Here is a 25,598-nt window from a genome sequence, read left to right on the forward strand (position 1 = left end):
GCAGGTTGCCGTTTTCCAAGCAGCGTAATGTCACCCGATTAGGATAGCTCTGTATTACTCAGGCTACGGCTGGGTTGCCGATCCTTGGCGCGGGGATACTATGAAGCCTCGGGAGGATTGCCGGTGTGTATCCGTGTCTTATGATAAGCGGTCAAACAACGCAACTGATCTTGATATTAATATTTTTGATGATAAGAGAATAGACAAGAGCCGAAAATATCGAAAAAGAGTAGTTTGTATGGAAAGGCTATCGAAATCTGGTGGACTCGGTTGTCGATCCAGTGACTTCTCTCTACCTGGCCTTGGACGATTTTTATTACTATGAATCGAGTTGCTTTTGCCTATCGAGCCTCAAAGCTATGAAAAGAAATTCAAAGAGACAAGTATTTCTAGCAGACATTTATCTGCTATTCTTATCCCCACGTTAATATCATGATTAGTATATGTACCTATGCGTTGTGGCAGAGGTAGAGGACGTGTTTTGAGCCATTGTCTCAACTATTCTTGCACATTGTTGATTAAACATTGAAATAAATTCAAATCTGAAATATGAAGAATTGGTAGTTTGGTAACGGCATGAATGAAGGACTTGGAGGTATATCTATACAATGCAATGTCTTTTACTGTAACCAATATCTCATCGCATGCATGTAATCCCTGCCCACCTTCAATGGTTGCTGGGGTATGTGTAGCCAGTTTGATGGAAGAATTCTTCCTTGATCAATCTAGGGCTAGTGAACCGGCGAAGAGCATCAGAGCTGCCCGCCTTGTCATTTGTTCCACTCGAGCGCGCACCACCAAAGCTTTGCTGACCGATCAGCGCGGCGGTCGTCTTACAATCTAGAGCAATACAGTTTAGATTGGATAGAAAAGAGTAAAGGGATCATCAAACTTACTGATGTAGAAGTTGCCGGCCGAGTATCGGAGCGCATCCTCAGCTTGGCGGATGGCAGCACGATCCTGGGCGAAAACAGCACCCGTCAGAGCAAAGCCGCCTCCAGATTGATCAATCTTCTTCAGTGTCGGAGACCATTCGGCATCCTTGTACACGTATACGGCAAGTACAGGGCCAAAGATCTCTTCGTTCAAGAGGCGGTGGTCTGGTGATTGGACCTGGTAGACGGTTGGATGCACATAGTAGCCAACCGAGTCATCATAAGTGCCACCAACAAGCAGTTTCAATGCCGAATCTTTATTGCTGGAGTCTATAATAGACTTGATCTTGTCGAATGACTTGCGGTGAATCACAGGGCCCATGAAAGCGCCCAGATCTTTATCGGGGCTGCCCAGCGCGATGTCCTTGACGCCTTTCTTCAATGCAGTAAGGAATTCCTCCGCCCGAGACTCAGGCAGGTAAAGACGAGACGTAGCAGAACACTTCTGGCCCTGATATTCGAATGCCCCACGAATGGTATGGTTGACGGCGCTGGGGATATCAGCGGAGGGATGAACAAGATGGAAATTCTTCCCGCTGGTTTCGGCGACCACGCGTGGGAACTCGCGGTACGATTTATTCGCAACTCCCTGGCCAATCTGGCCATATAAAGAGCGGAATACATCAGAAGAGCCGATAAAATTTAGGCCCGCAAAATCGTGGTGCGAAAGCGCAACGTCAGTAATAGTTTCCGGGTCGCCAGTCACGAATTGGATCACGTTCGGGGGGAGACCAGCTTCCAGTAAGATCTTATAAATTAAGTAGCTGGCATACACATTGGATGGTGATGGCTTCCACAACACGACATTGCCCATCAGCGCTGGGCCTGATATCAGGTTACCACCAATTGCTGTGAAGTTGAAAGGCGAGACTGAGTAAACAAATCCCTCTAGCGGACGGTATTCTATACGACTGCAAAAGACATCAGTTTGAATCTTCAATGTTCGTGCGGAAAAATCTTATACTGACCTCCACATGCCATCACTACCACGTGTGGGCTGTCTCTCAAGAATTTCTGCCGCCAAATTGCAATTGAGTCGGAAGAAATCGGCCAACTCAGCCGCAGCATCGATCTCGGCCTGCCACATATTCTTCCCTTGCCCCAGCATTGTCGCCGCGATTATCTCATACCGATATTTCGTAGTCACAAGCTCGGCAGCTTTGAGAAATATCGAAGCTTTATCGACAAACGGGGTTTCTTCCCAGCTCTTTCTTGCGCCCAGAGCCAAGTCAATGGCTAGCCTGGTTTGCTCCGCCGTGGCTAGCGGGTAGTTTGTGAAGGTAGTTGCATGTTCCGCTGGCATTAGTTGATCCCACGATTTGGAGCTATCTTGCGTTTTCCCATCGTAGATGATTTCACTCCGCACAGGAAGCTGAGAGCGAAGCTTGACTAACGCTTCTTCTAACTTGGCCCTTTCCGGAGAGCCTTTCGCGTACGTAGGCTGGGTGTAGACATGGTTAGCTTGACTGCCATCCATATTGACTGACTATCACTGACATTTGGTTCGTTTCTAGGATCAGGGAGGCGGAATGGCATCGTAGCTTTGGCACGAATCTGGACTGATAAACCGCCCGGAAGTGACCGTACGTGTGGCCCAGCGGGTCGTGCGAGCCGCGACCTCAGCAGAGTGTACGCTGCCATGGCAAATACTGAAACTGTGCTTGGCTAACAACAGTTTTGTCTTTGAAATGAAGTCAGAAGACGAAAAGCTGGTTTTAAGGTACTAAATATTAATACCTCCGCAAGGATATAGCTCCGGATCGGTGGCTCCACCGAGACTCCACCAACCCCCCCACAACAATTTTTGATTTGCTATCAATAGAAAGTGAGAAGATTGTGGTAAAGTCACAGGAGCTGGGGACATGCAGTATCGGGATGATAGCCGGTTCTCATGTCAACAGATAATGAGACCTTCTATTCAGTATCGTAGATAAGCCGCTCAAAATTCTACACTATGCAAACAAGCTCTTTATCATGCACCACGAGTCTCAAGTACGCAATGCTTATTGGAGTAATCCGCATATTCCACGGCTCGCAGGTGACCTCGCTGCGGCAACATCATCAGCGATCTTAGTAACTCCAGCAGTGGCAATCATCGACAGGTAGGTCTCAATAACACTATGGAGTGCGAGGAGGCCGGCTGCGGGGGCTAATGATACTTAGAGCAATCGTGGAGAAATCCTCATTCAACCAGCCACTTCTCCACGGCCTGCGACGGCATGCAGTTGCAGCACTCCGACAGCCGGCTTGTTTTGTCTTCCAACGACCATTCGGCATTGTTTTCGCTCTCTACGCTGCCACCTACTCTGTCGCTAATATAACGGACACCCTCAGTCACAAATTTCAAGATGCCACGGCCAGAACTATTACATTTGCCACCACTATGATGGTTAACGTCCCGCTGGCACTGTGGAAGGACATCCGATTTGCGCAGGTATATGGCATCGGCAGAGGTTCCGATGCTACGATACGTCACGATAAGGTCAATGAAATGATCAGCAAAACAAGACAAGGATCTGTTCCCTTCAAGCAGAACCGGATATTTGCACGAGCCGCAGGGGCGATTTTTCTCATACGGGATGGAGTGACCATTTTTGGATCTTTCACCCTGGCACCGTGGTTATCGGCCGCCATTCCCGACAGCTCCGTTGCGCATCCCAATGCCAAGCCGATCATCACGCAGCTGACCGTGCCTGTGTTCACCCAGCTAGTAGCTACCCCGCTACATTTACTTGCCCTTGACATGTACATGCGGCAATACACTGTGCCATTTGTGGATAGAATTAAGCATTCGCAACAGCATCTGCCCTCGTCCACGGCGTTGCGCTGCGTTCGCATCATTCCTGCTTTTGGAATCGGTTGTTTGACTAACTTAGAATTGCGGTCATTTTTTCATGAGAAATTTCGAGCATAATTGGATAACATTGTTGTTTTATTGCGATATCTGTTGTTAGACAGTCTTGCCAATAAATGAAAATCTGACTGAAGATTAATCGACCTGACAAAACCGTCTGGGCTTTTCCACTAGTCAAGTTATTGCAAAGCTTGGTCTTGGCTTTCCTTTTTTTAGAAAAGGTGGCATGGTCATATATGGGTTGAGAAAAAATATTAAATTGGGATATACAGCAGACGGAATCGTAGGAACAAAATGCAAAGCCATTAACAAAGGAAGTCCACCTCTGTGTGAATTGTGCGAATTTCGATTCAGAATTCATGCACTATGACGGCGGTGGAAAGGAAAAGGGTCTCGTCAGTCGGCGGAACATTTCGTTCTTTAACGCACGATACTCATTATCCGTCCGTAGGACAGCATCACGATTCTCAATTGCTCGACGCAGGAGATAGGCCAGACACTCTCCCATGCGGCCCCATGTCGAGCACTTATAGACTTCAGGCATGTCATTACCTTCCTTCATTTGAAGAAGTGAAAAGCTAACTTCATCGGACATACCGTGAAGCTGCGCGAATCGAATGGGAACTGTAGGCAAGCCCGATGCCACACGCTTCTGGTGAAGCTCATAAGCTGCCACCATACTCTCCTTGTTATGGCCAGCTAGGAACAGGTTCACAGAAGGGAAAGGGCGGCTGCCGTTGGCTCCAAACTCTCCAATGCTTTGTTTCAATGCACCCTGGGCGAATGAATTATATGCGTTGTCCGTGTCTTCTTTTGTATCGTGAATCAAAGACCGTTCGTCTGAGGCCATATAAGCACCCCTCACTAGCTTAAGACCAAGTGTGAAACCTTCTTGTTGAGCGGCAGAGAGATGACTCGCTAATGTGGAGGGGGTGCTCTTCAAGTAGGCTTGGTAGGTATTGTAGACAGAGGCATAACCGTCGCGGTTGTACTTGCGCATTAATTCCAAGGTCACGCGCGAGATGCCCCGTTGGAAATGCTGGGATTCAGCATCGACAAGCATTCGAACCTTCCGCTCTTTACATCTCTCGCAAATCTCGTCCAATGCGTCTAGCATTTGTTGCGGAGGTAATTCACCTGCGGCGAATGCCTCAGTGACTTTAACACCGGCTCCGGTCAACCTCAATAATAGTCAGACATCGTTCGCCAGATAGTGGTCGGCCATAGACTCACTTAACTGCCAAGTAATCATTTTCCTCCATCATATCGACAGTCTTCAGCGTTCCGTCCCGCCAGGCCTCAATGCTAGCACACTGCGGGACCCGAGAACCGAGACGCTCTCCTTTTTGCGCGCCCTCCAGAGAAGAAACTCCCATTCCTTGCTGCTCTTGACTTTTATGATCAAATACAGTTTCTCTGGCGTATGTCATAATCACACCGCGAAATCCCATATCCTTCAATTCTCGGATCGTAGCTTTGGTCTCAATGCTATTTTCTCCAGCACAAAATTGTTCATAGAATGTCTTCTTCAAAATTCCATGAAGAATTGGATTCCGGTCCACATTGAATAGCCAAGGTCTGTTGGGCTTGGAGAGGATGGACATGAGCGAAAGAGCGGGGATGAGCAGATACCGTTTCGACGAGATCGTAGCGACCAGCAATGATCTGATTAGGACATGGGCTGGTAAAGACGAAAGAGGCGGAAGTGAGGTGCTTGGTGCAGCCTTCACCGAAATAGCTGAAGTGGAAATGAATCGCAGCATCCGTAACTCCCTGGACAAGTTACTGGTTGGTAGCCAGGATCGTGCAAGTAGAGTTAGAGGCTTTCTGGCGAATATGACACCCATTTTTTCGAATGAATCTTCATTCAACGCTCGATACTGCTTGCGTCGATGTAAAAGAAGGCAGCCTATTTAGTATTAAGCCATATATACGGTCTCTTTTCATGGAAGTAACATCTCGGGCGTCTACCCGGCATCATTACAATCAAACTCTAAACTGGCTCGATTGTGCAGGGATGATAACCATAGTGAGCTGTTACTTAGGTTCCTTGCTTTACAATTAAACTCTGGGCATGTCTGTCCGTGGCTGTTCATGATAACAGGAGACGGTGGACCGGGGATACTTCCGTGCGGTAATCCCAGACTGGATTCCGCAGACCACCACACCGAAGGAAGTTTGCCACCGCATTATTATTCCTTCTGGGACGTGTAACTAGATTTAGATAATAATCGCGAAGTCTCATGACAAGGTGGAGCTTTGCTGTCTTGTGATGTCGTTCTGTTATTTCTCGAAGTGATGCGGGGAAGTGTCAGTCGTACAGAGGTCAAAGGTTCAAGATAAGAAAGAATAAATTCTTAGCGGTTTCTTGGAACTCATACACTATGATAAGACTCTAGTACACTGCTGTCTTCGGGTTGCCTATATATCTCTCGCTGGTTTTAGCCAATAGATTGCAGTACCGGACCTGTGCTTGATGGGTGGAACCAGGCATCCGTCGCACAGCACTAGGATATCCAACAAGGCCAGAAAAGCAGACAAATTATTTAATGGTAATTCGATGGCTCTCATCCCTGATGCGGGTCAATCTGGTGAAAGATGCTAGGTCGGCACGACTTCCGAAAGAACGATACGTCGGACGGGTCGTGGCGCCGTCACGATTGCGTCAACCCTGTGAGGACAAGAAGATAAGCTACTGCTTGAGGATTTTGAATTTACTTTTTTCCTTGGTTTCTGTCAGCGTTAATGAACACAAGCTTGTCATGGAAGACCCAATTTGCAGACATCCTCCACTACGCGCTTTCTACCCTAAATGTAAAGATTATCATCATGTATATTCCTTTTAGTTGAAATTTGCCAATCTTTTCAATCTGATGCTAACGCTAATTTTAAATTTGAAAAGCTGTCATAGTTCCACGTAATTGCCCAAAAGTAAATGGACGTATTAGAGCCACATTGTTGCATAATTTCATCACCAAGCCAAAATCCCTTTCTGGATCCCGCAGCTGAGAGCTGCGCAGATCTCCTCATCCTTCTCACTCACCAGCGCGTTGCATGGCAACTTCGGTTTCGCCGGCCAAATCTCCCGTCCTTCGGATTTCTCGCGCTCAAAATGTTCTGTGATTACCTCACGAACTGTGGTCTGGAAAAATAGCGGCGCCTTCTCATACTTAGGGTGAAGTTGACCGTTGGTAAAAACATTACGATCGAGGTTCTTTTGTGTATTGTTGCAGAGAACCTTGTCTTCTCCCATGACGCGCGCGTACATGTCGCTGATGAGCTTGAAATCAGCCTCAGAGGAATTCCTGTTTCGGTAGATCTCGTAGGCCATCTGGGAGCTGTTGGGGCTCTTGGGGAGGAATTTCTGGACCATTATAAAATGAGGCCTGCGTGTGTCAGGAACCCTTCCATTTCCAAACAGAGATCGAAGAGACAGGAATGAGGGCACTTACGAAGCAACCATGGCAGACACGGGGAAGTAGTAGGTACTAGCAGTATAAAGACCTTTTGCAATTTGCTCTGGTGTAGAAACGCAGTGGTGTTGAATATGTCCGTCTTTCAGGTCGCTGTCGAAAGATTCAAGATTGAGAAACTCAGGAATATCGGCGTGTGTCGTAGGGCAGTGGTAACATTCATTGAAATTATCGGCCAGAATCTTCCAGTTGTAGTGGCCCTCTAGCTCATAGGCATGATCAAAATCGTAGTCGTCGAAATTGTAGGCATTGTACCGCTCTTGCTTGTCAACATCCCGGAAGTGCTCCTCCCATGACACTTCGGGGACTTCCTTCGCATCTAGGTTAACCCAAATAAATCCATTGACATCGACCTTGACATGGATCCGAAAAAGACCATTTTGCTCCTTGTCAAATCCATCCAGGTCTTGATATCCGGTAGCTTTGGCGAGTTTGCCATTCAATCCATAGGACCAGCCGTGATATCGGCAGGCCAAGATTTTGGAATTTCCCGAACCCTGCTTTTCGATAACCGGGTACGCACGATGTCGGCATACGTTGTGAAATGCATTGACGTTGCCTTGTCGGTCACGAGTAATGATGAAATCGAACCCCGCAATCTCATAGCGGAGCCAGTCACCAGGCTCCTTTATCCGCGAGCTGTGGGTCATAAAGAGCCATCTCTTGGAAAATATAGCACGACGCTCCAATTCATACATCTCTGGTGAAGTATACCATGATGCGGGCAGAGCGCGCACTGGGGCGGCCTTTACTTCTCCCTTGGGGGAAGGAGAAGAGGTGTTGCCGAAGCCAAAATAGTGCAGCATTGAAGTCGCCATAAAGATGATGTCAGAAGGAAATCCAAGGAAAAATGTCTTTAAAGCTCTAGTACATTGAAAGTTATCATGAACGCCCTTTATATTGGTTACACTTCTAATAATAACCCGGTACTCAGGTTTCTATTCCGATCAGGTGAGCAGCTCCTCGTTCCAATTTGGCAATGCAACCCAAACTCAGCGGGTTGATTCGCCAAGACCAGACACCGGATCCGTTATCTCAGTCCTACGGGCCCGGTACTAGAAGCCGACGATACTTAGCGCCATAATCGACAGGGGTCAAAGTTATCTGCTGACCCGAACGATGCTCGGGCAGCATCCCGTTGCTTGTGTTTCCGCCACTCAGATTGGGGCTAGGCACTTCACGATCTAGTAACCCACCAATAATCCCTCGCATCCTGGATTAAGCAACGATTGCATGACCTCTAGACCCACATTCTCCACCATGTCAAGAGCCCCATTTTTCGGCTTTGATACCGGTGGGGGCGGGGAAGTTCGGCATTCCCGAACTATTAAGATAAGCAGTCATAGAAGCTGAGCCAATTGGCCACCTTTGCTATTACTCGTAAGTCTTGTCATCATATGCATTGTCGGTCCTCCATCGCATCCGATCCGTGTCTCTTGAATTGTGAACCATTGTCTTCAATACTTGGAACACCAGAAAGCAGTTTTGGATATGTGGTCCTATCTCGTGGAAAAGTATACACGGCTGTCACACTCGCAGTAGATATTGAGCAGTTGACAGTAAGGGACGATATGAGAGTAGAATGATAGTAGATCAACCGTGGTGCCTTGCATTAACGTCACCGTACATTCTCAAGTGTGTATTACCCCTCGATGCGACAATGGCTGAATCAGAAGGGAAACATGGTCCATTACCAACGCAAATTTGTTGCATACAGGACTAACACTTCAACGTCGATGTTTCACCTTGTTTCTGGAAATCATGCCAACTTGTCAAGTTGAAACGTAGCAAAATTCAATCTTCTTAAAAGAATCCACTGTAACCATTTCCTCTTGTACCGATTTAAACAGAGGCGCAGGGTAACATTGGGATACCTATGCTGCTGATGATTGCCGATCCAGAGGGAAACTTGGTTGAGATCCAGCAGCAGGAGCAACCAACCGGCGTCCTGTGAATAAGTACGCAAGAGAGTGTGGAGGAGGAGTCGGGGAGCTTAATGCGACATGTAATATGGCTAAGGCGTAAATAGTTAGCAAGGTGTATATGGTGGTTAGATACCTGATCAGTTCGAAATCTGTTTTGGCGCCCCGGGGGGGGGGGGGGGGGGTGTTGTATTTCATCAGTGAATCGTGGGTCTTTGTTCTCCATTCTATTAGAATAAGGTTGTTCGAAGGATGTGTAATAATAATAACAGGCACATTTATTATGGATATCATGCGACGTATAACAATAATAGCCCAGTTGGTTTTTATAAGTTCTGAATTTAGTGGTTTCAGGGCGGGTTCAGTCTCTGTACTTGGAAAGTTAAACGATGTATCCTGACATGCCTCTCGCCCTGGCATAGCCTTTCTTGCATTTGTACCCCGAGCTCGACGCACCATAGCGTCCTTCTCTGGTAGCTTGATATCCCATTGGATATTGGAGTGCCGACTTCGTAGCATGATCCAAGCGCACTTTTAAAGCCTCACCTAAATGGCAGACGTACTGTGTAATGCGCCTGGCGATTCCTGGGTACTCTCAGCTGGAACCCCGGCGCATGGTCTGAATGGAAAGGCAACGCGCCAGTACGGACGCGGATTTCAATGCCTGAGGTTTCAAGGCAGCATTTTGTATTGCGGCGGCATAGTCATCATCTAACTGGATAATCTTTGACAAAGAAATAGACACAGCCCCGGTAAACAAAATCACGTGACTGGACATCTGGACGCCGTCAGCAGCTGATACTACTAATTGTACCACAGACAGATGTTGATGGCTTTGAGTGCTTCCCAGCTCCTACAGCCGCCTTGCGCAAAACAAGAGAGCTAACGGTCTGAGCCATATTTTTGCACAAATCGACAGGGTCACGTCTTGCTGGCGTAATCTAGAGGAATGGTCCCAACGATCTCACCAGCTCCGAGCATGACGTCCCAAGTACCATTCAGACCTCGAGCGAGTAAGCCGAAAGTGCGGACGGGATGCATTGTCTGCAAGTAAGTGGAAGCAAGCATGCCTTAACCCCATTTTAACTCCATCGAACGTGTCTGACCTCAGACTCTAATTTGTTGAGCAGGATCCGACGAGTTAAATGTGACGAAACAAAACCAGCATGTCTGAGATGTACTTCCACAGGACGCAAATGCGAGGGATACGCGCAGTCTGTCCCCATCCAGCGGAAAGTGATTTCAACAACAGTAGAAGATAACAGAATGGGCCTTGCGTCAAGTCGCAACTCCATATTACTCCCTGGCCTTTCTGTTGCATTCGAAAACACCAGCGAGAAGCGGTCCCTTTACTTCTTCTGGTTGGCAGCGGAGAACGACATCTCACGGCACTTCGGAGACAACTTCTGGGCGAGGCTAGTAATGCAGACGGCACACGCATACCCAGTCGTACAGTATGCCGTGCATGCCACAGGTGTTCTGTACGAGACCTATATAACGCGGAGCGACGGGGACCTTTTGCGGGGGTTGTTAGACTCTCCTACTAGCCACACGGCCATGCTTCGAAATAAAGCACTCAAGCTCCTTTCGGACCAGCTGCAAATGGGTAGGCTCCCACGCCAGGTCGTACTGATGTGTTGTCTTTTGTTTGTGTGGCTGGAGCTGTTGCGGAACGATTTCGAGGCGGCCATCACCCATCTCAAGAGTGGCCTACGTATTCTACAAGATATGGAGCAGCAGCAGCAACAGCCACAAGCACATACCTCAGCTTCTCACTCGGGGTCCAACCCCCCGCTCAAAGATGTCGATCGAGCCATCTCGCACATGTTTACGCGCCTACAGGTCCAGGTTACCATCCACGGATGCCCCGGTTCCGAGGTAAAATTTATGCCAACAACAAGTCCTTTCGATACCAGCATTCAACAAGTTCCGTCCTCATTTAGAGACGTTGCCGAAGCACGAGACAGTCTCGACAATATAGCAACGTACGCCTTCCGACTCATCCGACAGAAGCAACAGTTCGAGCCGTCTCAAAGGCCCGAGCCTCCTATTTCTCGTAACTCTAACTGGCCGCTGCTCATTCGCGCCCGCGATTCGTATTTAGCGCACCTGGAACAATGGCACACCGCGCTCCAAAAAAGCATGCACTTGATCCCCGAAATCAAGGCAAGCTCGCCGGCAATTCTCCTCCTCAGAATTAACTATACGATGGCGGTCATGGTGATGAAGAACCTGTTCACCGAGTCAGAACTAGCATACGACCGGTACAATGTCGATTTCGATCAACTCGTCGGGCTTGCAGAGGCCATCCTCCGGAACTCACGACGCGAGACATTTGGCTCAGCCCTCTCGCTCGACACTGGTGTTCTGCCGTGTCTTTTCTACACCAGTCTCAAGTGCCGCGACACCGCGATACGGCGTCGGGCGCTGCACGTGTTGGAGTTGGCGCCCGAGCGCGAGGGTCTATGGCATCGCGACAGCATAATCGCAGCTGCTACCTGGAAGATGAGCATTGAAGAACAGTGGTGGAGCATGGCGGACCCTGTGGCACAGCAGCTGCCCGGGTCTCTAAGAATATACCGGGAGAAGGTTACTTCTGCAGGAATTCAAAAGGCCCGAGCTAATGTACGCTTTGCAGGCGGGCCACCAGGGAGTAGTGATATTGAATGGGAGGTAAGCCGGCTCCTTTACCGGTTCGGAGATACGATTTGAGTGTAAAATGCCGCACAGTTATTTATCACATTGGTTGTTAAGAGTCGTGAGCATCATGTTATTTACGGAATATCCTGCTCGTAAATAGCGAAGCCATGTAAGCCACTCCAGTGTTGGTGCCCACGCCATGGTGGAGACTGCAATAATTGGTACTAGCCTTGTATACGAGCAGGCGAATCAGAGTGCGCGGCTGTCTCCGCTGAACGGCATCATGTCAAAAATATGAGTTCAATCCAGGCTTCCCCTGGTAATCTTACGAGCCGCCAAATTGGAATGCAAAACAGAATGTAAGCGGGTGAGACTGGACCACCTGGATACCCTTCAATCCAGGACTGAGATTCTAGGGCTGCCCTGTACGTGATATGCCATTTTTTTTCTGGACTATATATAACCAAGCAATGCTGCCCTTTACAACTCAGAGCTAACAGGTTATGCAACTACCTTTTCTTACACTCTTGGTACCCTTCTTTGCTCCGCTTCTCAATACGAAATGTTGCACCGCAAATCCACCCTGACGGCGGCGATATTGCTGTTGCTCTCCACCAACGGCGCTGCCAAGGCACCCAGCGCGAAGACAATCCGCTGGGTTGACTGCTCCGAAAATGTTCCTTCGACCCTTGATCTTACTGGTGTCAATCTTAATGATCTCCCCACCACTCTCCACTGCGGCCAGATCAATGTCCCTATGGATTATTCCAGGCCCCTATCCCCTAATAATGTTGTCACGCTTAACTTGGCCATGTATCGTCCGGTTAAGCCGATGGGCGTGCTATTTGTGTTTGTTAAGCCTGCAAATTATCTATGTATACACAATACTAATATTACTTCCTGGGCTACAGTAATCCCGGAGGTAGCGACCCGGTAGCAGTGGAAGCATGGCAGGTTGCACTGGGTCAGACCTCGGCATTCTCAGGTCTCACAGACTACGATTTGATGAGTATAGATTGACACCCTTTCCTTATAGCGTGTGCAGAGCAACTGATTAAACCCACTGAAGTGATGGACGTCCGGGGCACTTACGGTTCAACTCCACTGAATGTCTCCCTCGAAGTATTTGGCGGTTATCCCTCTGCATAGTCAGTCGTGTCGCAAATAACCTTTTCCGGATACTTGATGCTAACATCACCTTTACTCCTCCAGCCCTCAAAACGAGTCTCAGTTCGAAGTTTTTCGACAAGCTTCAGCCAAGATGTTTCAGTCTTGGATCCAGTCAAGTCACCCGCCTGGTATCATCCAGTTCGTTGGGACGAAAGAAGTCGTGCAGGATTACGAAGAAATCCGCAAAGCTCTTGGATATAAGAAGGTCCATTTTCTTGGGGAGTCGTAGTAAGTAAAGTGACGACATGGTTCCCCGAAGATTTAGGGACGTATTCTAATCAAAACGTATCTACTGCTTTTAACAGTGGCTCCTTCAGAGCTCAACACTATGCCCACGCATTTCCAGAAAGGGTCGGCCACTTTGTTCTCGATGCTATTGTGCCCTGTGGACGCGTATGTGAACTCACCCCTTATTTCGATCTCCGGTCTATTGCTAATTATCGTCGACATCTAGGGCTCATTCGACGAAGCACAAGACCATGTCGACGCTATCAACCGAGCAATGTTGCGGGCAGATGCATATTGTCAGGCCGAACCTTCATGCCACTTTCGAAATCAAGGCATAGGGAGCGTGCTCAAGGTAACTTCTTCAGGCCTGTTCTCGATCATTATGCATTTAGGCTGACACTAATGTTAAAAGGTCTTCCAAACGATCCTAAAAAATGTCGACCAGGTTGTAAAGTCGTGCGCAAAAAATAATGCCTGCTCCGATCCAGTCACCGTACCAATGATCCAGCAGGCTATGCTCTCGAGCCTCCAGGGTCAACCCAATTTTCCCCATATCATAAAGGCCTTAGAAGGTGCGGTACATGGCAATTACAGCTATTTAGTTGGAAATCAGCAAGCCACTACCGTCGAATCGGTCGTGGCCTTACCGCTCGAATGCGGTGATGGTGGTAATTATAATCCGAAAGATTCCTTCGCATTGAGCTGATCGCTTTGCAGTTTACAGTACAACCAAGTATTCGGATTTCAAAAAATCCTTAGAAGTAGGGATAGCTGTAAGAGGGCTCATTTCTGCTTGCTTTCGAGAACATAAGCTGAACAAATCTGCCAGCGAGACATAACCGGGCTTGGGATAACACCAACTTGGCAGCTCCAGGTAGGAGGCATTGATTCCCTTTTACTCTCCGACACTTAGCCCCGGCTTGTCAAGTTACTCTGCAGGGTGCAAACAGACTGATGTTGAGATAGCTCTACTGTTCTGGTTTTCCATTTCCAGCATCCAGCCCGCCGAAATTGTCGCTCGAGCATCAGATGTTGCTGGTAACCGCGGACTTTGACGTAGAGTAGGTATCATCTCTCGACATAAACATGATCCTTGTTGCTGATAGTATACAGCGCCCCGACAGAATGGGCTGATTTTGCCTGGGGGAAGCGCGTCAGTCGGCATTAGTCGTCCGCCACGGAGACGGCCACGTCTCCTTTCTGCGTAAGGACTCTACACAACTCTTTTGCGCAAGGCCATTGGAGACTGAAGATATTCTAATAATCCATACTTATAGATCAACATCAGGAATCGACCTCGGTTACCAAGGAGTTTCTCCGCTCAGGAATACTCCCAACAGCTAGGTATGACACGAACATATCAGTATATGCGCCAGATATGCATAGACCTCCCATTTCGAATCCATACCAAGTCCCCATCCTCCCGGCTCTGGAGTAATGGGTTCCTGTTAAAATTGGCTCGTTGGCGTTAGTGGTCTAAGAGATCGATTTAAAGTATTAGTAGTTGGCTAGGTGGGCGATCGCTTGGGAAGCAGTAAATTTAAGCATTAGACAAACACTTCGCTGTCGCATGATGGGTGTAAATAAATTAGCATCCTGACATGATATGATACCCAGCGAGCTTTGGGTGGCTCGATCAGTGTAATTCGGAGTCTTTTGCCAGGTAGAAGTCTGCTACGTGCTGCCATCGGTGCCTTGGCACTTAGGGCTGCCGCAAACAAAGATAATGTCCCACACTAGATGAAACAACAGGGAATAAAGCTGCATATAGCTGGTTTGCAACAAGTGAGGTTGAGCCCGGAATATCTTAGGCGCTGCAAGGGAACCGACGTTGATGTTATTCGAATCTAGCGTCGAAGCGGCTCGTCAAAGCTGTCTTTCATTCTATTAATACACATCGTATCAACGAGTTCGATCAACTACGCATCAACACTTTTCCCCGCAGAGAGAGGATCTACAGTCAGCCGATTGAGATCTATCTTAGCCCGTCTACGTACCGCCGGTACCTATAGGTCTAGTTTCGATTAATTAGCTTTGCCTATCGTCCTAGCCACCTAAGGGGTCTAGGCATTCTACGTCAGTAGTTGAAAACACCCTAACTAGACGTACTTGATCGGGTGGAAGCATGCGCCCGGCAATATCTCGTAAGATCGCACATTAGTCACTAGCTGAATGCTGATCGGAAGGAAAGGGCCGAGTCCCGCTCAGGAGGCCCCTGCGCCTCACCAGGCAACGTCATTGTAATTCCCCGAGTCTTGTTTTGCACCCTTCACCTCACAACTACAATTAAACTCGGAAAACCAAATGACGGATATACCTGTGGAAACTTCACAAGAACAACTGGAGCTTTGAATAACACCTGCAGAGGTATTACCGATCAAGTTGGCTTCTCCGAGTCACTAAATGACCTAAAACCTCCACTGCTATCTGGTTCAATATACATAGAACAAAATGACAGGGCAACCTGTAAAGCGGACCTATGCAGAAGCGGCCTTGGACTATGTCGGAGCACGCTACGTTGGCGTAGGCCCCGAAACATGCAGCTACACAACACAAGCGATCCAGATCCCCATGCGGGACGGCGTCGAGCTGGTTGCCGACTTTTACGCACCAGAATTACCCGACAACCAAGCACCTGCTGGTCTAATTATGGTCCAGTGCTGCTATGGTCGGGGCGGAGGCATCACCTTCCTCAACGCCCGCGCCTTCGCTGCTCGAGGCTTCCAGGCACTCTTCGTTAGCACACGCGGCACGCATGGCTCCGGTGGCACTTTCGACCCCCACAGCAATGAAGAGTCCGACAGCCAGGACATCGTCATCTGGATGCGTCAGCAGCCCTGGTATCCTGGCTCTTTTGCTACCCTGGGTGCCTCGTATCTCGGTTACAGTCAGTGGGCGCTGTTGCACAACCCGCCTGACGACTGTGTCGCTGCTGTCATTCCCGTTGGTCCTCATGATCAGGCCTGGCACGCATGGGGTACCGGGTCTTTTCGGCTTGATCGCGCAGCCTGGAGCGATATGATGTCGAGGCGTGACGGTGAGCGAGGAAACTTTCTCTCGCGTCTGTCAAATATACCTGGTTTGAGCTTTTTGCGGCCGTCTGGGCTCGAAAGAGCTGTGGCCGGTCTGCCGCTGGAAGCTAGTCTGCAGACATACTTCGGCGACAAGGCCCCGTGGCTCTTTGAGTATTTGAAACATGCCAATGTTGATGATGCTTACTGGACACCACGGCGACACCACATTGCTCTTGACCGTGTGAAGATTCCTATCTTGTTGATTAGTGGTTGGTACGACACCTTCACAACGCAGACGATGCACCAGTTCAAGCACCTACGCGATAGAGGTGCCAATGTAAGCCTCATCGTCGGTCCCTGGACACATGTTCAAGGCTCTGGTCTACATTCTATGCCGGAGATAATGGAATTTCTCGCTGAACACCTAACCAAAACTGGAAAATACAATCGCCTTCCAGCTCACGTATTTATCACTGGCTCCCAGGAATGGCGCTCGATGCCAACCTGGCCTCCAGCTACTCAGCCGATGACCCTATATCTGCAAGAAAATAGCGTTATCGGATCGAAGCAGCCTGTCCAGGATGCAAACCCCGCCTCCTTCGTGTTCGACCCCCTGAACCCTACCCCCAGCATCGGTGGCAACCAAATGTCTTCTGGCGGACGAGTAGACGACAGTGCCTACGCCGAGAGATCGGACGTCCTAGTCTTCACGAGCGAGCCCCTTTCAGAGGATCTTGAGGTTCTAGGCACTCCATCCGTTCATCTGATACATGCAAGCGACCCGCCCTTTGCAGACCTATTCGTGCGACTCAGCGAGGTAGACGCTCAGGGCGTGTCCCACAACATCACTGAGATGTACCAGGCACTTGATGCGTCCCGCGACATGGCCCAGCCACTACAGCTAGATCTACAAGACTGCGCGCATAGATTCCGAGTGGGTACGCGTGTGAGACTTATTGTCGCAGGCGGGTCTTTCCCGATGTATGCGAGAAGTCTTGGAACTGCTGAAGATCGTGTGCGTGGTGGGAAGACTGTTCCTCAAAGACATACTGTTACTATTTCCGGTGGAGTGTCACGACTTATGTTGCCTATTAGCGCTGCTGTTTGATTTTCACAATTCTCCGCTAGTTGTTCATATACATTGTCCATTGAAGAGCGAGTAGCAGCGGCATAGTATATAGATATTCTATCCTTGTGCTCATTGCATTGTTGAACTAAGATTGTTAGATTTCTACAGGGGAAAACCCACTATCCGGTGGAAAGACGGACGATCGGTGAAGAAGAGAAATTCGACAGAATGTGTGCAATATTTCAATCCTCCTGCGGTGGGCCGGTTTCCTATCGTTAGGCCGACCATTTCCAGACGTGTCGAGCTTATCCTTCCATTGTATACCTGCAATGCATACAAGGTGGTGAATCTACCTGAAGGCTACTAAGATAAATCAGAACGCCTCAATCCCGTATTTGGCCGCGATGGTCAGCGCAATATTTTCCCTCACTCGGCGTTGTGGCGTAAAATGTATTTTCCAGCCACCATACGTCTACTTTCTTATTGTTCAGTCGAGAATTTTCGTTGCCGTCCCGACCGAGGTCAATACTGGGGCAAACCCCGGGAAGCTTGACGTCACTTGGGAGCGTGCAATTACTCCATTTAGGCAGTGTGAAGCACCCTGCTGTCAGGCCGTTCACTTCTTCCTAGCTATTACTAACGTCTTACATATCGCGTTTTCAGGGGCTGTGTGCATATCACGTTGAAAGGGGCTGTGTGCTTCCCGAAAGTTTATGTTGTCTCATTTCAAGCTCGCATTTACTGTCTATGCCTAAGATCGGCAATGCCAAGCATCCTCACGGGGACGCGGCGGAGTTTGGTTACCCCAACAAAGGAAGACGTTGGTAACCACAATCCCAATATAGTCGGCAAGAGTCTCGCGACAAATAATCTTCATGTCTGCGGCATACAGATCCCAACCTAGAAGGTGCCTGTCAGCCAGCGGAGGAATTTCCATCACGGTCCAGAAGACCGTGTGGGCCGAAAGACAGGCAAGTGCATCGTCTCCCGAATGTTTCATTCGCTGTGGGTGGCATAAGTGGGAAAGTAAGTTGGACGCTAGTCTTGGTATAGATAAAGCTGGGGATCTTCGAGGATCAGATTATTTTGCCGGGTACGAAAACGAGAGCGTACTCAAACCTTGACCTGGCCGTAGTGGAGCACCCCATCTAAAATAAGGCTCAGTACGGGATTCGGGATGTGATTGACGAGCGATTAATTGTCATCATTTACGCTGGTATCAAGGTTAAACTGACGCGTACAACAATGCCAAATAACTCCTCATCAGTGGCTATGCTCATATAAAGTCTAGATATAAAGCTAGATGTCTTCGTACCTTTTTCTTCGGCGTCTTTCTTTTTGGACACTATTTGATCTGCTTCTCTGAAATATGAAATTTTCAGCCTGTCTGACGGTTCTCGGTCTTAGTAAGTGCAATATTCCCTTCTATCTTCTACAAGATATCTAAACTCCTTTGAAGCATCAGCTGCTAGTGCCGGTATATATACATTTCCTGCCGCAGCCCCGAATGTGGCCTATAGCGTTACCCTAGATACGGGGGTCCCTTTCTTCCAAATCGTCGCATCTACTTCCTATCAATGGGTTGCTCTCGGTGAGGGATCGCAAATGCCCGGCGCCAATATATTCGTCATCTACGCATCTGGCAGTGGTAACGTCACCGTGTCGCCCCGACTAGGTGTTGGCCACTTCGAACCCGAGTTCAACCCCAACGCTCAAGTCTCTCTGCTTGAAGGGAGTGGCATTCAAGATGGCTACATGACAGCAAATATCCGATGCGATAGCTGCCTTCACTGGCCAGGTGGATCTCTCGACACTGCCAGTCCAGCAAGCAACTGGATCTGGGCTGTTAAAGAGGGCAGCCCGCTCGACACTACAGATAAATCTGCCTCTATAGTCCAGCACGACACTGAAGGCAACCAGGCCATTGATTTGACTCAAGCAACCATCTCGTCCGCAAACACGGCCGATAGCAACCCCTTCCATGGATTCAACGGGACACTCGCCGTCGCCGCCGCCGCGGTAGCCTCGTCGGGCGGCGGGTCTTCTTCTGGGACTATGATTCTGGTCGCTCACGGCTTTCTTATGGCGTTTGCCTTTGTTGTGCTGTTTCCCAGTTTCGCTGTCAGTATACACATCATCCCTTACTCGAAGACCGTGCCCCGGATTCATGCACCTCTACAACTGTTCACGCTCTGCGTCGCGCTGGCTGGCCTAGGCCTTGGGGTCTACCTGGGTGTCACCGGTGATTTGATGAGCAGTTATCACCCCATCATTGGCCTTATCACTGTCGGAAGTATATTGCTCATCCAGCCTCTCATGGGCTTGAGCCAGCATTTGCACTTCCGCAAGACAGGGCAGAAAGCTTGGTTTGCTTATGTCCATCGATGGTTTGGTCGTTTCATCATCCTCCTGGGTATTATTAATGGGGGACTGGGGTTTATGCTCGCTGGCATTGGAACATCGGGTGTTCCTAAGGGGGCAGTGATTGCCTATTCGGTTATCGCGGCAGGAGTTGTTTTCGTATACATTGCCGTCGTGGGTTCCCAAGCATTTTTGTCGAAGCGCTAGACTATGCGACCACCACAACTGATGGTAGAACCCTAGCCAATGATTATCCCATGTCTTAGTAATGTGTGCACAGCGGTCTGCTGACTCAGCCGGCACTGGGCTTCCGCCCGGCAGCCGAGAGGCACGGAAAAAGACATTTCCCTTTCCTGCGTAATCCAAGGCTGCCGGTTGAACGGCAGCTTAAAACCCCAACATGCCGCCACCCGGCACCTTAGGAAAATTGAGCTGAATCGACCAACCACACCGCTCGGCATCTGGCCACTGTATCTACCGTTGCCCGCACCGCCTCCCCCACCCTCTCCCCATACAATGCGTAGCCGAACGCTTTGCCGTCGCCATGATGATGAGCCGTATATATAGACTTGCGATGTCTCCTCTGGGGATTCTCCATTTCTCTCCATCTCTTCTCCCTTGACACTCCGATATCTTCCACCTTAATCATGTCTGCCCATCGCCAGTTTGACCCCAACTTCACGCCCTATGTGGTGAACGCCATGGGCCCCAAGACTCCCGAGCGTGCTCGTGTGGTCCTGGGCTCGCTGATCCGCCACATCCACGACTTTGCGCGCGAGGTTGAGCTGACCTCCGCCGAGTGGATGATGGGTGTGGAGTTCATCAACTCCATCGGCAAGATCAGCACTCCCGTGCGCAACGAGTGCCACCGTATCTGCGACGTGATTGGTTTGGAGTCGTAAGTATACACACACAAAACAAAAGGAAAAAAAAAATGTATATTAACAGGGAATCTAGTCTCGTCGACGAGATCGCCAACAAGATCGTCACCGAGGAGGGCGTCTCCCCGACCTCCAACGTCATCCTGGGCCCCTTCTGGTCTCCCAACGCGCCCTTCCGCGCTCTGGGCGACAGCATCATCCAAGACCCCAACCCCAACGGCAAGGTCACCTTCATGCACGGCGTGCTCAAAGACATGGAGACCGGCGCGCCCATCGCCGGCGCGGTGCTGGACATCTGGCAAGCCTCGGCCAACGGGCAGTACGACTTCCAAGACCCCAACCAGTCGGAGAACAACCTGCGCGGCAAGTTCACCTCAAACGAGAAGGGCGAGTTCTGGTGGTACTGCTACCACCCAACCCCTTACTCCCTGCCCACCGACGGCCCCGCCGGTGTCCTCCTCAACCTCATGGACCGCTCGCCCATGCGTCCCGCCCACATCCACCTCATGATCACCCACCCCAACTACGCGACTATCATCAACCAGATCTACCCCAGCGACGACCCCCATCTGGACATCGACTCCGTCTTCGCCGTCAAGGATGATCTCGTCGTGGACTTCAAGCCCTCGTCTGACCCCAAGGCCGACCTTGACCTCGACTACCCCGTCAAAATGGCCCTCAAGAAGCACCACCCTTACCCCAACTCGGCCCCGCCGGTCTCGTCGTTTGAGCGCTTTAGCAAGGGCCAGAAGGAGCAGAAGCTTTGAGTGGTGATGATGCTTTGGCGAAGAATTAACGGCGTTGTGATGATCTCCATGTACAGTTAGCATTTTCTTATTTGCGAAATTTCCATTGCATATCCATATCCATGATAAATATCATTTCCAGTGTTACGTAGGCGGCTCTCTGGCGTAGATCTGCGTCAAGTTTGCATCCGGCCTGCATGGACAGGGGTCGGCCACATGGCTTTTCAAACCGCTCAATTCGTTTGGTCGGGATTTCAATTCCTCACAACCTGATTCGTTCCCAATCTCAATGGTCGAAAAGCTCGGCTTTAGAAACTGTTTCGATGGATCTACTGCAGATCCAGAGCTCACGTTTGCACCACCCCTCTATCAAACACAAAACAACCAATCCTCCAAACAACGCCCCCATGCAAGATATTTCCCGCGGACGAGGTCGCCAGCCATCTTCCGACTGAACAGTTTCCGTTGTCCAGGATGCAGTCTGTCCCGCTCAAGACAGAGCTCATACGTGATCTGCGGCGCTTTTCTCACATCCGGAGGGCTGCCGACGAAGTAGCGTGGATCACGATCGATCAGGTCGTCCTTATTTCCAGGCTCCATACTGAGTGCAGGCCATTGAGTATCAAGTAGCAGAGCCTCATCGCTCAGGACGAACTCCACCCACGCATCCTGTGCCATTTCAAGTACTGTCTTTCCAGAAGAATTCTCGCAACGCAACATGTCTGGACGTCGGTCCAGGATTACCTTCAACAAACCTGGAAATTGTTTCGTCACTGCGATATGTGCAGGGGTATTACCCCTCGCATCGCGCAGTTCTAGCTGGTTTTGGCTGCTGGATTCGCCGAGGTCGAGGAGGAATTCCGCAATGGCGGGCCGGTTGTCGCGATCGGGGTCATTATCCCAGGGTGGGTAGCGAAGTGGCCGATAAGACCCTTTGCTATAGGACATCCATCGTGTAAGAGGGGTGAGATGTCTCTGACATCGCTCGTTGACCAGGGTTGGAATGATTTGTCGATCTAGAAGACCGACCATCTCTGTTAGGAGGTGTAGATTCTTGCAGGTTTCCCATTCGAGCGACACTAAAGTCAAATGCAGGACGTTATTCCCGAGTCGATCACGGGCTGTTTGGTGTGCGCCTGCATCGATGAGAATGCGAGCGAAGGTGGCTCGTTGGAGTGAGAACGCTAGCGCGAGAGGCGTGTGGCCTTCTGTAGATCTGTTGTTCAGATACGAGGGAAAGTGCTGAATGAGGTATCGGACTAGATCCTCTGATTCCTCGCACGGTTCGGATATTACTGCACAATGAAGAACCAAATCATCTGCAAGGTGTTAACCACTGCTGATGTAAAATGCCCCGGGACTTACCTCTCCAGCTCAACCATCTCTGCAGTGCCTCCTTCGTGCCGATTCCAGACTGGGAAAACTGTTGCACTCTATCCTCTTCCTGATGAGTAGAAACATAGTGAAGATAACATTCAGCCGGATCTGCACCCAGGAACCATTTCGTAGCAGCGAGATTTCCTTGTGTCGCCGCTGCTAGAAGGGGCGGCCGTTCACTCCTCTTGGGTTGATTCACTGCTGAAGGCAATACCTTCTGCGGCCTTTCGTTTTTCCCGATCTTGTCTTTTCTCAATGGGATCCCAAACCCAGTTTTGGTGATAATCTCAGCAAGACACTCTACGCGGCCCAGTTTCATAGCAAGAAGGAAATAGCGCGCGCATAAAGTTCCCAGACGTCGACCATGGTGATAAGGGCTTGTAAGTTCCCCTATCTCCAAAAGAAATGCCAACAAGGGCAAATCATTCTCAACGACCGCATGTTCCATCAGATTTATATGTAGGCCGGAATCCGGATCAGTGGTCGACATTGACATACACAGTTCGCTGTGGTTAACAGCTTTGAAAGCGTCTCTGTCGAGCGATAGATCCCCGAAAAGATATCCACGCTGTACAGATTTTGGAGGTTTGGCCTGATGGATTCGGACGATTAGCCTTGCGACATCCCAGTGGCGTTTCAGGGCGGCAAGCGAAAGAGGTGAGAAATCTAGTCTGTCGCACTTGGAGACTTCGAGTCCGCTGTCGTCCTGTTTTTCCAGGGTCAGACGCTTGATAGTCTCCGAGTCGCCTTGCCATGCTGCTTCGAATCTGTGAGAATTAGTATACATCCCTTCTTTTCAACAATAGGGAAATGTCGTACAATTCCAAATATGCTTCCTGGCCAGCACCAAATGGAAATAATGCTGGCCTATTGTATATATCGCTTGTGAACTCTGGTCTTGCTTGTGACTCTTTATCCGACGTAGGAGCTTCGGGATGAAGTTCCTTGAATGACTTTGCGGCTCGAGCTAGCAGTTCTGCTTCCAGTACCTGGTAGTCCCGAATCAGACTCTGGACACTTTGTCTTTTCACATCATATCCTTGAGGATGGTTGGTTTCTTTCTTCTTTTCTTCGTGTGACCTCTGCATATCTTCATAGCAACTACGTGCTTTGCCCAGGATCACCTTCCCAGCCCACATTTGATATGTACCCTCCGTAAGGTTTGAGAAATATTCCTTGTGTTCATCAAACGGCCTTAGAGGCTCCTGCTGGTGTGAAACCGAATTCAAAAAGTCTTTCAAGCTGTCAAGTTTCTGCCGCACCGCGTCCAGAACTGAATATCCACGAGCATGAGAAGTTGACCTATATCTCCAAGTACACGGATCCGCCCCTCTCCTAAGAATCTCCATTGCAACTCGCGGCAATTCATTCTCAACAGCAGAGATAATAGGCTGTCTAGCCAACCGATAATACCTCGACAACGGATCCTGCCGCTTAGGGGCACGAAGATTTGCGAAACCGACATTCTCGACAAAATCCTCATACTCAATGAACGGCTTCGCCCCAGCCTCGAGCAGCTTCATTGCCGTGGAGATGCTTTTCAAATCGAGAGCCGTATTCAAGGCCGAATACACACGCGGAAAAAGAGCTGCATTCACGTATATATAGTCCAGTGCGAGTTTGAATCCTTTTACGTCGGTCTGCGAGTATACATCGAAAAGCTCGTCGTATCCAGATGCGACGATGTATTGCAGTAGCGTCTTCCTGGCCGTATCAACCGGAGCAATGGAGATGCCGCTTACTTCAAGTAGGATCCGCGATATCTCTCTGGCCTTTTGGCGGGGGAGAAGCAAGGGCAGATAGAGCGTTGGAAGTATAGCGGTCTGTGGCCTGAACTGGGCGATGAGCAGGTTGTTCGCCAGAGGCCATGTCCTGAGCGACTTATTGGGATTGGCTCCAAAGGAAAGTAGCTCGACGACGGCTTCGGCGTGCCCGTGCAGGATTGCAAGATGCAGCGGCGTGGTGAAGTCTTTCCAGGATATGACGTCGGGATGCTCGTAAACATCCGCGCCGACTCCGTCTAGGTCTGCTGGTGCAGGGTCGGGAGAATCTATTCGCAGCAAATGGATCGAGTCTTCATGTCTATCCGTGTCCAGCTCGTTGTCTAACTTCTCTCCTGGGCCGGTGTCATGACCACCCTCTGGGTTCGCTTTGCGTTTGGTTTCAGCACTCTTAGACAAAAGAATTCGAATCTTTTCAACATTTCCCCGCTTAGCAGCCAGGTGTAATGAGGTTTGTCCATCTTTTGTCCGCAGGGTGATGTGGGCACCGGCTTTGATGAGGCTCTGCACGATCGCTGGCGAGGAAGCGATGCAAGCTAGGTGCAGTGGTGTCCTTCCTGTGCGGTCGCGATGATTGGGGTCTGTATTTCCCTGTTGCAAACATTCTTCGACAGCCTGGACATCGGCGAGTGAAATTGTCTGGCATAGGGTCTCCGTGTCAGGATTGGCCATAATACGCAGTGGGTGTCGAAAATGAGAAAGTGAACGGGCTTGGACTTGGACCCCACGTTACTATTTTTGGGGACGCTGATTATTGATAAGATGGTGCATTTCGCTCGTTTACAAGGGTGTACCTATACATTGCAAGGTTGGCATTTGCTTTTACATATAATGCTTCGTTCATTGTTAGATAACAACACACAACAGGAAGCCCTGCCTAGCATACAGATATTCAACAGGTACGTGCCACGGGCAGTTACAGTATTACTGCATTTAATTGCACATCACACATGTCTTGATGCTTTTTCTTCGAGTGTTTACTCCTTCATCCATCGTGACTGTACTAGACGAGCTCCCTCACTCGTCAGGTACCGGTACCAGCACCAGTGCCGTTCGTTTTTCCTCTTTTCACACACCCCTTCTTGCGAATCTCATATATCCAAGATGATGGACTCGACGGCTTGGACATGGATATACCACCTCCAAA

General features: G+C 49.5%; 10 protein-coding genes across 10 annotated transcripts; 6 read left to right on the top strand and 4 right to left on the bottom strand.

The window, feature by feature from the left end:
* Window positions 1-667: 667 nt before the first annotated feature.
* N7474_003087 (Aldehyde/histidinol dehydrogenase) lies at window positions 668-2,412 on the bottom strand (the record flags this gene model as incomplete). The annotated part of the gene is made up of 3 exons (XM_057194502.1): window positions 668-840; window positions 897-1,846; window positions 1,904-2,412. The coding sequence occupies 3 exons, from the start codon at window positions 2,410-2,412 to the stop codon at window positions 668-670; spliced, it is 1,632 nt and encodes a 543-aa protein (XP_057055857.1).
* A 497-nt stretch (window positions 2,413-2,909) lies between these two features.
* Window positions 2,910-3,849, top strand: N7474_003088 (uncharacterized protein; the record flags this gene model as incomplete). Its single annotated transcript, XM_057194503.1, has 2 exons — window positions 2,910-3,037; window positions 3,099-3,849. The coding sequence occupies 2 exons, from the start codon at window positions 2,910-2,912 to the stop codon at window positions 3,847-3,849; spliced, it is 879 nt and encodes a 292-aa protein (XP_057055858.1).
* Window positions 3,850-4,153: 304 nt separating this feature from the next.
* Window positions 4,154-5,636, bottom strand: N7474_003089 (uncharacterized protein; the record flags this gene model as incomplete). The annotated part of the gene is made up of 2 exons (XM_057194504.1): window positions 4,154-4,970; window positions 5,023-5,636. The coding sequence occupies 2 exons, from the start codon at window positions 5,634-5,636 to the stop codon at window positions 4,154-4,156; spliced, it is 1,431 nt and encodes a 476-aa protein (XP_057055859.1).
* A 1,124-nt stretch (window positions 5,637-6,760) lies between these two features.
* On the bottom strand, window positions 6,761-8,068 carry N7474_003090 (aromatic ring-hydroxylating oxygenase subunit alpha; the record flags this gene model as incomplete). The annotated part of the gene is made up of 2 exons (XM_057194505.1): window positions 6,761-7,175; window positions 7,242-8,068. The coding sequence occupies 2 exons, from the start codon at window positions 8,066-8,068 to the stop codon at window positions 6,761-6,763; spliced, it is 1,242 nt and encodes a 413-aa protein (XP_057055860.1).
* Window positions 8,069-10,450: 2,382 nt separating this feature from the next.
* On the top strand, window positions 10,451-11,896 carry N7474_003091 (uncharacterized protein; the record flags this gene model as incomplete). The annotated part of the gene is made up of 1 exon (XM_057194506.1): window positions 10,451-11,896. One exon carries the CDS (start codon window positions 10,451-10,453, stop codon window positions 11,894-11,896), a length of 1,446 nt encoding a protein of 481 aa, XP_057055861.1.
* A 490-nt stretch (window positions 11,897-12,386) lies between these two features.
* Window positions 12,387-13,928, top strand: N7474_003092 (uncharacterized protein; the record flags this gene model as incomplete). Its single annotated transcript, XM_057194507.1, has 7 exons — window positions 12,387-12,673; window positions 12,736-12,833; window positions 12,894-12,972; window positions 13,037-13,222; window positions 13,300-13,387; window positions 13,449-13,574; window positions 13,635-13,928. The coding sequence occupies 7 exons, from the start codon at window positions 12,387-12,389 to the stop codon at window positions 13,926-13,928; spliced, it is 1,158 nt and encodes a 385-aa protein (XP_057055862.1).
* A 1,745-nt stretch (window positions 13,929-15,673) lies between these two features.
* Window positions 15,674-17,344, top strand: N7474_003093 (CocE/NonD family hydrolase; the record flags this gene model as incomplete). Its single annotated transcript, XM_057194508.1, has 1 exon — window positions 15,674-17,344. One exon carries the CDS (start codon window positions 15,674-15,676, stop codon window positions 17,342-17,344), a length of 1,671 nt encoding a protein of 556 aa, XP_057055863.1.
* Window positions 17,345-18,674: 1,330 nt separating this feature from the next.
* Window positions 18,675-19,873, top strand: N7474_003094 (cytochrome and DOMON domain-containing protein; the record flags this gene model as incomplete). Its single annotated transcript, XM_057194509.1, has 2 exons — window positions 18,675-18,711; window positions 18,765-19,873. The coding sequence occupies 2 exons, from the start codon at window positions 18,675-18,677 to the stop codon at window positions 19,871-19,873; spliced, it is 1,146 nt and encodes a 381-aa protein (XP_057055864.1).
* Window positions 19,874-20,313: 440 nt separating this feature from the next.
* N7474_003095 (putative catechol dioxygenase) lies at window positions 20,314-21,314 on the top strand (the record flags this gene model as incomplete). The annotated part of the gene is made up of 2 exons (XM_057194510.1): window positions 20,314-20,564; window positions 20,624-21,314. The coding sequence occupies 2 exons, from the start codon at window positions 20,314-20,316 to the stop codon at window positions 21,312-21,314; spliced, it is 942 nt and encodes a 313-aa protein (XP_057055865.1).
* Window positions 21,315-21,662: 348 nt separating this feature from the next.
* N7474_003096 (uncharacterized protein) lies at window positions 21,663-25,123 on the bottom strand (the record flags this gene model as incomplete). Its single annotated transcript, XM_057194511.1, has 3 exons — window positions 21,663-22,588; window positions 22,659-23,426; window positions 23,518-25,123. The coding sequence occupies 3 exons, from the start codon at window positions 25,121-25,123 to the stop codon at window positions 21,663-21,665; spliced, it is 3,300 nt and encodes a 1,099-aa protein (XP_057055866.1).
* Between the last annotated feature and the right edge of the window lie 475 nt (window positions 25,124-25,598).

The sequence above is a fragment of the Penicillium riverlandense genome, assembly GCF_028828495.1.
Source record: "Penicillium riverlandense strain IBT 135883 chromosome Unknown utg000002l_segment0_segment0, whole genome shotgun sequence".
Classification (NCBI taxonomy): Eukaryota; Fungi; Ascomycota; class Eurotiomycetes; order Eurotiales; family Aspergillaceae; genus Penicillium; species Penicillium riverlandense.